Genomic DNA, 14348 nt, shown 5'->3' on the forward strand with positions numbered 1-14348 from the left:
CAGGTTTATTTGAGCGTTGTCTCTGTTCAGCATTGCTATGAGGTGGCCATACACTTCCCTCTCTCGTCCACTGACTGCCATTTCTTCAGAATCAGAGCCCCCCACTCCTCAGTAGGAAAATGTGAGCAAGCCCTTACCAGGCACTAAACACAGCAGCTTGGTTATTATTGTGTGGCTGTTGAACATGAGCTCTGCGAAACGCCTCTTACTCCCCAGAAGCCACAGTTCTTCTGATTGGCCGGCCGGACATGGCATTGTGCATGCCTCAGACCGTAATTATTAAATTGCGCCAGGCTAGTAATCAGAGGAGGATCGCGGTATGTTGTCAGGTAGGAGAAGGATCGCAAGGCTCTTGTTAAGCAGTCACAGAATACCGACCTGGCCGTTGTGGGACCAGGGTCCAGCATACTGATTAGCGGACCTCTCTCAGAAATCTCCTGGGGGATAATCTTTTGAGTACAACATCATGAAACCACCACTATCATACAAGTTGGGTTACCCGGTTCTAACTAAATTTGGTATAAAATCCTTTTCCAGTGCTTGGCTGTGTGTCTGCAAGAACCTAATGTGAAGTATAAAGATAATCACAACTGTGTGACAAGTAAATAGCAGCACTCTGTACCGGCCGCAGTAGTAAGAAATAATACATCTATTCTCCTCTAAGTCTGCAGTCCGTGAAGAGGCAGCTGCAGATCTACAACTGTCTGCCATGCTCAGCGGTGTTCAGCCATGCAAACTGGAGCGTGGCAATGGATAGCATGCTGCAGATAAAGGAATGCATGTTTAATCCAGCTGATGGAGGTGATTTATGGATGCAGATCTTTGATATCTGTTCTGTTTCAAGATCAGGGGTCAAACAGCTCGTTGTGAAATGCGTTCGTCATATACCTAATAGCTGTTACCTTCATCTACCTTTCATCTTCGGCGTTTCTGGTGCAAATTGGCCATTCAGACATTTTATATATGCCTGATGCTAGGGAGGAGTGTATCAATTTGCCCAACCCCGGTTCGTGCCTTGTGGTCGTAGACAGGAGCTGCACAAATTTACAGAGTTCCCCGGCGCCCTGTTTGGTTCACCAGGCAGGCATGAGGTTCTCTCTGTGGCACATAGATGACGTCTCGCCAGCCCAGCGAGTGGGACCAGGGCGGAAGACAGCAGCTGGGAACATATTAGAGAAACCACTCGGGGGAAGGAAGGGGGGGGGGGGGGGGGAGGTAAAAAAAAAAAAAAAAAATTGGGTTTGTACCTTCAACATGTTCAGCATTTTAACTGGAAGTTCAGCTGCAGAGAGAAAATGAAGTCCTATCCTCGCTGCAAGCCGCCTGCTGCCAATCATCAAAGCAATGCAGGGAGCGCTGCCATTCCCCAGCTCCTTGACCGACATCCCTCTCCGCACAAGCTGCATCGCAGGTGGTCACTCTACGTGCCGGGATGTGATTATAGCAGCGGTCACTGTATAGTGAGCACTCTGAGTGATTGACTGCAGGGAGAATGAAACTTAATCCCCCACTTCCACCATAGAAGACTTCCACCATAGAAGTAAAGCATTAAAGGGGGCTTCAGGGATTCTAAGACTAAAGTTTTCCTAGAGATATTTAGCAAACGCTAAAGAAAAAGAGCTGCGGTGTTGGAAGTGGACTGCTTTGCGTTAATGAGAGGTGATGAGACAGATGAGCAGCGGCCGCCATGTTAGGATATGAATGTAGTGTCAGCCCCTGCACCACTGGAGGGGCCTGGATCACAAAGCAGCAAATTAGTAATGCTCAAGGCAAGCAGTCCTGTACATGCAAGGTCAGGCTGCTCCAGCAGTGAGGCGCCCACACAGCATGGAATAAAGAGAATTGGAGCCCTGTGAATGACAGGGAGCATTCCTTTATCGTACCTTCATAGTCAGAGCGACCTGTAGGAAAGACGCCCGTGGCAGATAAGTATATCAGGAGGGCACTGTTTGCAGGCAGCTCCTACAAAAGAAAACAATGAAGAGGAGAATACATTGGAAAATTATAATTAATAATCATAATATAGTATTTTATTTATTATTAAATAAAATATTTTATTTATTAAAATAACAATTTAATAATAATGATAATATAAATTACAAAGTATATATATATATATATACATATGCATATATATATATATATATATATATATATATATATATATATACATATGCATATATATATATATATATATATATACACACACATATGCATATATATATATATATATATATATATATATATATATATATATACACATACATATGCATATATATATATATATATATATATATATATATATATATATATATATATATATATATATATATATATATATATATATATATATATATATATATATATACATATACACACATATATATATATACACACACACATATATATATATATACACACACACATACACACACCCCATCATAAATCTAAATCAAAAGCGAATGGCCAGTCCCCTACACTTGCAAGTTATTCTACCCTCCCCCTAGACTACACACATGCCTAAGGAGCTAGGCATTTGATTTAAAGATTCTATGATAATTGTAAATTCACACTGAAGGCATCAAAACTATGAATGAACACGTGGAATTATATACTTAATTTCAGTTGTTTCACACTTTTTTGCTATGTCTTATATTCTAGGTTCTTCAAAGTAGCCACCTTTTGCTTTGATGACTGCTTTGCACACTCTTGGCATTCTCTTAATGAGCTTCAAGAGGTAGTCACCGGGAATGGTTTTCGCTTCACAGGTGTGCCCTGTCAGGTTTAATAAGTGTGATTTCTTGCCTTATAAATGGTGTTGGGACCATCAGTTGTGTTGTGCAGAAGTCTGGTGGATACATAACTGCTGGTACGTCTGAACAATCTCCTTCTCTGGAATAGCCACTGCACCCCTAAATCCCATGTACTTCTATCCCTCTTTTTTAAGTGGTATGTTGCTTCTTTTTCCCTGACTTTAATTCCTGTATCATTCTGATAATGTTTCTGACTGCATATTGACATATCTGTGCTCCTCACACCTAGCCCCATCTTTTGATCTTCTCCTGCCTCTTTCTTCATCTTTGGTAGTCAAATGTTGTATTAACTGCAATCTGCTAATTGTCCCCTGCTGTGGACTGTGCTCCACCTCCTTCCTCCCCTCCCTGTCTCACCTGGCTTCATTTCTTGGTCATTTGAATGGTCTAAGTTGCATGGAGCGGGTCAGATTTGACCTTGGTCAGATGTGACATCATTTGAAGTGACATCTTTTAAGTGTAACATCAGAAATATACCAAAAATAGTCCAGAAATCGGCCAAACGGTAAGACTAATCACTGTATTCTAACTTTACTTGCCTTTTTCTCCCCTGCTCTTTAACCATGCTCACATTTCCCCTCCACTAATCCTCACTCTCCTCCAGTAACCCCATACTCTCGCAACCTCAAACCACATAACTATCTCCCCTCTCTCTTACCCCTCCCACCTCATTCATCACTAATCCTCCCCCTATCCTTCTCACACTATGAGAAACTATCGCAACCCCTCACACTTAAAATCTATGCCACTGACCCCCACCCCTCTGCTTCCTCTCTCTGGGGCACTTTTTAATCCCCGCTCTATATGCAACAAGCTCCACGTGATCCATGATCTCTTTACGTCTCGCAACCTTTCCTTCCTGGCCCTCACTGTGACCTGGCTGACACCCGATGACGCGGCCTCGCCTGCAGCACTGAGTTACTTTGGCCTCCAATTTACCCACAGTCCTCACTCTGGCAAGAGACATGGTGGAGGTGTGGGTATCCTTTCTAAAAACTGTTTTCAACCCTATCCAACCCCCACCCTCCCTTATCCTCCCTTCTTTCGAGGTTCACTGTCTGTATCTACGCTCCCTCCAATCTCCAAATGGCTGTCATATCCCGACCACAGGGCTCAGCCATTGCCTTCATCGACCAGTTCTCCACCTGGCTCCTTCACTTTCTCTCCGCTGACATCCCCCACCATCATGGGTGACTTTGATATCCCTACTGACACCCACCAGCCAGCAGCCTCCAAGCTACTGGCCCTTACTTCATCCTTTGGACTCATCCAGTGGTCCTCCACAGCCACCCAAACAAACAAACATACACTAGACCTCATCTTCACCCGCCTCTGTTCCTTATCTAATCTCGCAACCTCTCCCTTCCCCCTATCTGACCACCATCTACTCACCTTCTCATCCTTGTCCTCCTCAACTGCCCCACCTGTCCAGCCATTACCACATCCACGCAGAAACCTCGCACATCTAGACATTCTCAGACTCTCTCCTACCCCTGTCCTCCATATCCTCACTCCACAACACAGACAGCGCCACCGCGTTCAATAACTCCACTCTCACATCAGCCATAGACTCAGTCGCCCCTCTCATGCATGGCAAAGTGCAACGAACCAATAGGCAACCTTGGCATAACAATCTCACAAAAAAACTTCCACAAGCATCCAGGGTTGCAGTGATGTTGGAAGAAAACACGCCTGCCAGACGACTTCACTGCTTTCAAACAAGCTACATTTGACTTCAAATTAGCCCTCACCTCCGCTAAACAGACCTATTTCACTAACCTTGTATCTTCACTATCCTACAACCCAAAACAACTGTTCAGCACATTTAACTCCCTCCTCCGCCCACCACTGCCTCCTCCAACTCCCCTCATCTCCTCCCAGGATTTTGCCACCTACTTCAAAAACAAGATCGACCAAACAAGGCAAACCGTAACTGTTCCACCACCCCAACCACTCCATATACCAGACCTCTGCCCTTCCCTAATAACCTCCCTCTCCAACATCACTGAAGGAGAGCTTACTCGCCTCTTTTCCAAATCACACCTCACCACCTGTGCACTTGACCCCATCCCCTCCTACTTGCTCCCCAACCTCACTAACATGCTCATTCCAGCCTTAACCCATCTCTTCAACCTATCGCTATCTTCTGGTACCTTCCCCTCTGCCTTCAAACATGCCACCATCACACCCATCCTCAAAAAAACTAACCTTGACCCAACTGCTATGCCCAGCTACCGCCCCATTTCACTGCTCCCGTTTGCTTCAAAACTCCTTGAGCAGCAAGTCCATGCTAAAATTTCCTCCCACCTCTCATCTAACTCTCTCCTTGACAACCTCCAATCTGGCTTCCGCCCCCACCACTCCACTGAAATTGCCCTTACAAAAATTACTAATGACTTACAGCCAACGCTAACAAACAGTTATCCATCCTCCTCCTTGACCTGTCCTCTGCTTTCGACACAGTCGATCACTGCCTACTGCTACAGATTCTTTCTTCCCTTGGCATCAAAGACCTTGCCCTGTCCTGGATTGCCTCATACCTTTCCGACCGCACATTTAGCGTTTCCCACATTACCTCCTCATCCTGCCCTCTCTCTGTTGGAGTCCCTCAAGGCTCTGTCCAAGGGCCCCTACTTTTTTCCATCTATACCCTTGGCCTAGGGCAACTCAAAGTCCCATGGCTTCCAGGACCACCTGTATGCAGACGACACTCCGATCTACCTCTCTGGCTCAGATGTCGCCTCTCTTCTGTTCAGAATCCCGGTGTGTCTGTCAGCCATATCCTCCTTCACCTCTCGCTTTCTAAAACTCAATGTAGACAAAACCGAACTCCTCTTTCCCTCCCATCTCATGTATCCCCCCTACCTGATCTATTATGGTAAACGGTATCACGTTCTCTCCCGCACCTGAAATGCGCTGCCTCGTGGTAACTCTCGACTTTGCCTTGTCCTTCAAACCGCACGTTCAAATTCTTGCCACTTCCTACTCAAAAATATTGCCAGAATCCGTCCCTTCCTCACCCCACAATCTACTAAGACTCTTGTGCATGCCCTCTGTGGCCTCCCAGCTAACTCTCTTGCACCACTCCAGTCTGTCCTCAACTCTGCTGCCCGGCTAATCCACCTCTGTCCTCGCTACTCCCCTGCTTCTCCCCTTTGCAAATCCCTCCACTGGCTCCCAATTCCACAACGAATCCAGTCCAAACTACTAACACTGATCTACAAAGCCATCCACAACCTGTCCCCTCCCTATATCTCTGAGCTAATCTCCCAATACCTTCCCTCACGTAATCTCCGATCCTCCCAAGACCTCCTACTCTCCTCCACACTTATTCGTTCCTCACACAACCGCCTCCAAGATTTCTCCCGAATATCCCCCATCCTCTGGAATTCCATGCCTCAACAAGTCCGACTATCCACCACCCTCGGATCCTTCAGACGGAACCTGAAAACCCATCTCTTCAAGAAAGCCTACAATAACCATTCTGCCGCCTCGCCATCGCCAGAGCAGCCGCCTCACCACCGCCAGAGCTGCTGCACCTTCGACCTTCTGTCTCTTCCCCACTATCCCATAGAATCTAAGTCCGCAAGGACAGGGTCCTCTCCCCTCTGTACCAGTCTGTCACTGTAAACTTGTTTACTGTAAATGATATTTATAACCCTGTATGTAACCCCTTTCTCATGTACAGCACCATGGAATTAATGGTACTATATAAATAATAATAATAATAATAATAATAATAATAATAATAATAATAATAGTCCTACTGAATAGACTGTTAGAATTTGTATTATGGCAAGAAAAAAGCAGCTAAGTAAAGAAAAACGAGTGGCCATCATTACTTTAAGAAATGAGGGTTAGTCAGTCCGAAAAATAGGGAAAACTTTGAAAGTGTCTCCAAGTGCAGTTGCAAAAACCATCAAGCGCTACAAAGAAACTGGCACACATGAGGACCGCCCCAGGAAAGGAATACCAAGAGTCACCTCTGCTTCTGAGGATAAGTTTATCCGAGTCACCAGCCTCAAATCGCAGGTTAACAGCAGCTCAGATTAGAGACAAGGTCAATGCCACACAGAGTTCTAGCAGCAGACACATCTCTACAACAACTGTTAAGAGGAGACTTTGTGCAGCAGGCCTTCATGGTAAAATAGCTGCTAAGAAACCACTGCTAAGGACAGGCAACAAGCAGAAGAGACTTGTTTGGGCTAAAGAACACAAGGAATGGACATTAGACCAGTGGAAATTTGTGCTTTGGTCTGATGAGTCCAAATTTGAGATCTTAGATTCCAACCACCATGTCTTTGTGCGACGCAGAAAAGGTGAACGGATGGACTCTACATGCCTGGTTCCCACCGTGAAGCATGGAGGAGGAGGTGTGATGGTGTGGGGGTGCTTTGCTGGTGACACTGTTGGGGATTTCTTCAAAATTAAAGGCATTCTGAACCAGCATGGCTACCACAGCATCTTGCAGCGGCATGCTATTCCATCCGGTTTGCATTTAGTTGGACCATCATTTATTTTTCTACAGGACAATGACCCCAAACACACCTCTAGGCTGTGTAAGGGCTATTTGACCAAGAAGGAGAGTGATGGGGTGTTACGCCAGATGACCTGGCCTCCACAGTCACCAGACCTGAACCCAATCGAGATGGTTTGGGGTGAGCTGGACTGCAGAATGAAGGCAAAGGGGCCAACAAGTGCTAAGCATCTCTGGGAACTCCTCCAAGATTGTTGGAACACCATTTCCGGTGACTACCTCTTGAAGCTCATCAAGAAAATGCCAAGAGTGTGCAAAGCAGTCATCAAAGCAAAAGGTGGCTACATTGAAGAACCTAGAATATAAGACATAATTTCAGTTGTTTCACAAGTTTTCGTTAAGTATATAATTCCACATGTGTTAATTCATGGTTTTGATGCCTTCAGTGTGAATGTACAATTTTCAGAGTCATGAAAATACAGAAAAATCTTTAAATGAGAAAGTGTGTCCAAACTTTTGTTCTGTACTGTATATCTGAGGCTAAAACACATTTCTGCATTTGGATTTCAGTTCAAATTTTACACAGTTCGGCTTTTCCGGGCTCTTTATTTCTCTGCATATTTTAATTTGATGTGTTTTGTTGTCATAAATCAGCTGAAAGGAGCTCGGAAAAACACAGGGAAAAAAAACAAAAAAAACCCATCATCCTCTCATAATGTAACCTGAAGGAGATCGTTGATGGACACTCCGTTAACTCATTCTGCAGCCGGCAAAAAATAGTGCAGAATAGAGGCGATAGAAGGCTAAATATTTTTTGTAATGAAATCCATTTACAGAAATGATTTTTTTAACCTCATGTACAAATGAAGGGGGTCTGCCAGGAAGCAGAAAACAACTACAGATACAATTCACTACACAGCTAGACTACATCATAACTAATGGTCTGCAGGCATATTATTACCACGTTTCATGTCTAAGATTTATTGCATCCGGTGTGCATTTCCTGTTACACTTTAAAAGGAAATCTGTCAACAGGTTTTTTGCCATGTAATCTGAGAGCAGCATGATATAGGGGCAGAGACCCGAATTCCTGCAACGTCACTTACTGGACTGTGATGCTCTGAAGAAAATCAGTATTTCATCAGCAGGAGATTATCCCTAAAGCAGGAGATTAGATCCCAATTTTTTCATTTGAAAAACCGGTGACCGGAGAAGAAAATGGACCCCAATGTTTATTATGCAATTTCTCCCATATGTGGGGGAAAACTTCTGTTTGGACGTACGACAGAGCTCGGAAGGGAAGGAGCACCGACTTTTTGAATGCAAAATATGCTGAAATAATCAGCGGATGCCATGTTGCGTATGGAAAACCCCTGATGTGCCGTAACAGTGGAAACACCCCACAAGTGACCCCATTTTGGAAATCTAGACCCCTCAAGGAACTTATCTAGATGTGTGGTGAGCACCTTGAACCTCTAGGTGCTTCACAGAAGTTTGTAATGTTGAAAAGTAAAAATAAAAAAACTAATTGTTCCCACAAAAATGATCATTTAGCCCTAAATTTTGCATTTTCACAACAGAAGAAATCGCACCACACAATTTGTTATGCAATTTCTCCCAAGTACTCCAATGCCCAATATGTGGAGGAAAACTACTGTTTGGGAGCACAAAAAGGGCTCAGAAGGGAAGAAGCGGTATTTGACTTTTGGAAGTCAAAACTGGAAGGAATAATTAGAGGAAAACATGTCACGTTTGGAGAGCCCCGGTTGTGCCCAAACAGTAGAAATTCACCACAAGTGACCCCATTTTGAAAACTAGACTCTTAAGGAATGTATCTAGATGTGTGGTGAGCGTCTTTAACCTCCAGGTGCTTCACAGAAGTTTATAACAGATATGAAAATTAAAAAAGGAAAAAAACAACATTTTTCCCCACAAAAAAAATGTTTAGCTCAAAATGTTTTATTTTCACAAGGTAACAGAAGAAAATGGACCCCAAATTCTGTTGTGCAATTTCTTCAGAGTACAGACACCCCAAATTTTGGGGAAAACTACTGTTTGGGCACACGGCAGTGCTCAAAAGAAGGATTGGGGGCGTGTCCTGACTGCCTATGTGAGCGGACGCATAGAAGAGCGCTCCCGCTGCTAACCTGCAAAAATCCTGTGCAGATTCTGCTGACCGGACTTTTCTGCCCCATACCGGCTGGCTGAGGGTCTGAGGAGTGCGGCGGTGCTGAGCGGTGGTCCCGGTGTGTGAAGACATGACCAGAAGGCGGCAGAGGGACGCGGGAGCTGGCGATGCAGGAGCCAGCCAAGATGGCGCTGAGGCCAGAGAGGACGCTGATAAGGTGAACGCCGCATGTCAGAAGCGCATGGAGGTGGCGGCGAAGCTTCAGCAGTTTGCCAGAGTGGAAGGAGCGGAGGAGGCAGAGAAGGAAACCGGAGCTGGAGCTGATATGGAGGAGGAGGATGTGATCCCGGCAGGACAGCATGAGGTACAGAAGGGGAGGGAGAAGAGCAGCATGGCGGGGGCAAAGGGGGGGATCTGAAGATATGACACAGGAAGATGAGCCCACCCTCAGAGATGTCTTTGCACTGGTCTCCTCAGGGCAAGCAGTCCTTAAATACCCTGACCCTTCAGATGCAGGAGGTAAAAGGGGAAACAGCATAGATAAATGCAGCCCTGCAAAAGGTGGACAGACGCATGGGGGTGGTGGAGGAGAGGGTGAGCACTGCAGAAGATCACATAATAAAACTGCAAAAAGCGGAGAAAAAGTTCGCCCAAGCAATATCAGAGCTGACCGCCAAAAATGAGGATTTGGAAAACAGATCCAGAAGGAATATACGTATAGTGGGTCTGCCTGAAAAAAAACTGAGGGGAGGAATCCCACTGAGTTTATTGAAAACTGGCTGTTGGAGAAAATTGGTGGCACAGTGCTGGCGAAGGTATTTGCTGTTTAGAGAGCTCATAGGGTCCCGCCGCAGCCCCCTGCCCCAGGAGCGAATCCCCGTACCATGCTTGCCAAAATACTGAACTACAGGGACAGAGACATTATCCTTAGGAAGGCCAGAGAAACTGAGGATCTGACGGCTGGAGGTCAAAGGATTGCTATTTACCCGGATTATTTTGCGGCGGTTCAGAAACAGAGGATGAAGTTCACTGGGGTCAAGAGACGACTGAGGGAACTGGGAGTGCAATACTCTATGCTGTTTCCTGCAAAGTTAAGAGTAGCGGCTTTAGACAAAACCCACTTTTTCCTGACACCTGAAGACGCTACCCAGTGGATTGACACTAATGCTAAAAAACTTAAAAGGAAAAGGCGATTGACTTTTAAAGGAGATCCAGATAGGAGATCTCTCCGGCACCGGAGGAGGGACCCGTGTTTAATAGCATAATGGCTAAAGGGATGGGCAGCTGCTGAGGGCTGAGCTGGGCCATATTGAGGGAAGGGCCGGCGGAGGCAGTAATTGTCAATAAGTATGGGAGAGGAGGGTTATGCGGGGTAGTGCAAGTTTGTAGTTTTTCTAAATGTTAATATATGTTGAAATGTTCTGTTTTTTAACAAAAAACTGTGGGAAATCCTGATCTTTATGGCAGCGGTATGTGAGCGGTGAGGGTAAAGCAAGGGAGAGTGTTTGCAATGGGCGGTGGAGCCCCACTCTTGATAAGAGGCAGAATGTGTAGCATTGGGAGGGTTAGGGGGATAAGTTGCGTTTGGGTAGGGGGGGTGGGAGGAATTAGACAGCTCATACCTGTGAGTGAAGATACTACGAAGGATGAGGAGTCACACGATGGGGGGCCGCATTAAGATATTGAGTTGGAATGTAAGAGGCCTTGCAGATAAGCCCAGGCGGGCAGCGAGTTTGCAGTATGTTCGAGATCAGAGAGCTTCAATGATATGCCTGCTGGAGACACACTTTGTGCGGGAGAGGGTGGATGTATTAAATAGGCACTGGATCTATAAGGCATACCATTCTACCTTCTCCACGTACTCTAGGGGTGTGTCAGTGTTGGTACCCGTGGGAGTGCATTATGAAGAGGTGATGGTACAGGTGGATGTGGATGGTCAGTATGTGGTGGTAAAATGTAAAATAAATGGAGTGTTGATGTGTATAGCGGCAATGTATACTCCGCCCCCATATTCAAGTAAGAAAATTAGAGAGGTGTTGGAACGGGTGGAACGCTGTGGCCCGACACCTTTTCTAATCATTGGGGATCTTAATATATGTGATGACTACCAGAATAGGACGGGGGGATACATTACTACGTTTGGGACTTATATTCGTGAAATTGGTATGACTGACCTATGTAGAGTTAGACATGTTGGGGGAAAGGGGATATTCATGTTATTCGCAGGCTCATAATACTCTGTCTAGGATTGATCTGGCTCTGGGCAATCGTCTGCTGGACACAATGGTGGGGGATGTGCGGTATTTACCCAGGGCCCTCTCAGATCATAGTCCAATTGAAGTAGAGTTCCGATTGCTAGGGACAGGCTACGAACAGGAGAGAGTGGAAGATTCACCCTAACTGGTTGAACAGTATAGATTTAGATAAAATAAAACAGGAGGTGACGGAATTCTTTTTGCTGAATCATGGGAGTACAGACACTCACTGTGTGGCAAGCCATGAAGGCGTACTTAAGAGGGCTGCTGTTCAGAGATATCAGTAGATGTAAGCTGAAGACAAGAGAGGCAGAGAAGGCGGCGATTGATGGGCTGAAAGCGGCGGAAGACGAGATGGTAACAAAGGGCACTCCTGAGGCCGGGAACAGATTGAAAACAGCTCAGAATCATCTAGAGGAAATTTTGTTAGGAAAGGTGGAAAGGAAGCGGGAGTTTCAAAGACTGGCTTATTATCAAGAGGGTGAAACTGTTGGCCACATGCTGTCGCTGGTGGCTTCTGCCCAGAGGAGGAGTACTTCGTTTGTCCATTCTTTGTTTTCCGAGAGTGGTACTAGAGTTTCTGAAAATTCAGAGATTGTGAAGGTCTTTGCAGACTTCTACGCGGACCTATATTCCTCTCGGATGGACGTGCCGGCGGGAGACAGTGGCTTTTTTAGAGGGGCTGGGGCTCCCGAGGCTGAGCGATGTAGACAAAGAAGGCTTGGAGGCTCCCATTACGGAGGAGGAGCTGAGTCGGGCATTACAATCTATGACTAATGGAAAGGCGCTTGGAGTGAATGGTTTCTCGCTGAAATTTATAAAAATATGGGAGAGGTGCTGATTCCTAGATTAAAGGCGGTTTTAGATGAGGCTAAGAGAGGAGGTTGTTTGCCAGCATCCATGAGAGAAGCCATCATAATGGTAATTCCTAAGGAAGGTAAGGATTTGGGGAAACCTGACTCATACCGGCCAATTTCTCTACTAACTGTGGATGTCAAACTCCTGGCCAAGGTGTTGGCGACTCGTTTGACTGGTGTCATCTCCGGCCTGGTACACCCAGATCAGGCTGGTTTTATGCCTGATAGATCCACAGCGGTTAACCTGTGAAGGCTGTTTATGAATTTGCAGCTTAGGTCCGACAACTGTGGCCAGAAAGTTATCGCATCCTTAGATGCCCATAAGGCATTCGACAGTGTGGAATGGGGATATCTCTGGCAGGTGTTGCAATACATGGGGTTTGGTTCACAGTTTGTGTCCTGGATTCGGCTGTTGTATTCGCAGCCGGTGGCTAGAATTAGAGTGAATGTGGAGCTATCTCAGACTATACATCTAGCTAGAGGGACGAGGGCTAGAAGGACGAGAGGCAGGGGTGTCCGCTCTCTCCTCTTTTGTTCGCCCTGGCTGTGGAACCGTTGGCTGCCAAGATTCGACAATCTGATGAGGTGTCTGGGTTTAAGTTTGGGATAATTTTAGAGAAGGTAGCGCTATACGCGGACGATATGCTACTGTTTTTGGCTGACCCGGCCGCTTCCTTGGGGGGGTGCCATTGGGCTTATTGAAAGATTTGGCTCTGTCGGGAATGACGATAAACTGGAGAAAGTCGATTCTGTTTAGAGTAGATGATGTGGGGGAGGATGATAGTGAGCTTCCGGAGGATGGGCGACTGAAGGTGGTAAGTCAATTTAAATACTTGGTGATATGGGTCTCTATGCCTATTACAGACTACGTACATAGAAATCTGACTCCGGTTTTAGGCGATCTTAAGGCAAAAGTAGGCGCTTGGATTAAGCTGCATTTGTCGGTGGTGGGCAGGGTTAATCTTATTAAAATGACTTTGATGCCAAAAATACTATATGTTCTCCATAACGCACCAGTGTGGATACCGCGTGAAAAATTTAGACAGATTAATTCCATGTTCAGGAAAATGGTATGGGGGAGACATTATCCACGTATCAGACTGGAGACGCTTCAGCGACCCAAAGAAGATGGGGGTTTGGCTCTGCCCAATCCTGAAGTATATTTTCTTGCAGCCCAGTGTCAGCATTTAAAGGGCTGGGCGCACGAGGGGTTGTCCAGTGCGGTACAGCAATTGATGGAAAAGGTGACGAAAAGAAGGCCAGTAGTACAGTGTCTAGAGCATGGCATTGGGGAAATTGTATCCAAACTATATTTTTGATAGGTAACCTGTGGGGTAGATTGAAACAAAATCGTGGCATCACGGGTCTAACCAGGTTCTCTCCGCTGTGGCATAATAACCTACCTGAGTTTGTGGCACTGGGGGTATTGCCAGAGTGGCAGGCCAAGGGAATTCAACATGTGTATCAAATACTTGAGCAGCGGGAGCGGAAATCCTTTTCCCAACTGCAGGGGGATTTTGATCTTGGGTCTTCGGGGGAATGCCAGTATTTGCGGATGAGACACGCATTTGGAGCTCAGAACAGGGATGGATGCATTAGAATCCAAAGGGATATAGTGTTGGAATATGTGTGCGGTGAAGGGACTACTAGGGGGGGGTTATCTCCACTCTTTATAAAGACTTGCTACATACATACCTTTTGGGATTTCCGATAAAGGTGAGAGCTAAGCGGGAGAGGGATCTGGGCCCATGAATGAAACTTGGGAGTCGGTGCTGGAGTGGGTTCCACGACTGTCACTGAGCGAACCGTATAGGCTGT

At 45.8% G+C, this 14348-nt stretch overlaps 1 protein-coding gene across 1 annotated transcript in view; it reads right to left on the reverse strand.

Moving 5' to 3' along the window:
* Window positions 1-14348, reverse strand: part of SCAI (suppressor of cancer cell invasion) — a 138503-nt gene that overhangs the window by 25102 nt on the left and 99053 nt on the right. The window contains exon 11 of the mRNA XM_077283584.1: window positions 1884-1962. Within this exon, the coding sequence (XP_077139699.1) occupies window positions 1884-1962 (79 nt within the window). The remainder of the gene's footprint in view (window positions 1-1883; window positions 1963-14348) is intronic.

Source organism: Ranitomeya variabilis, chromosome 2 (genome assembly GCF_051348905.1).
Source record: "Ranitomeya variabilis isolate aRanVar5 chromosome 2, aRanVar5.hap1, whole genome shotgun sequence".
In the NCBI taxonomy this organism is placed as follows: Eukaryota; Metazoa; Chordata; class Amphibia; order Anura; family Dendrobatidae; genus Ranitomeya; species Ranitomeya variabilis.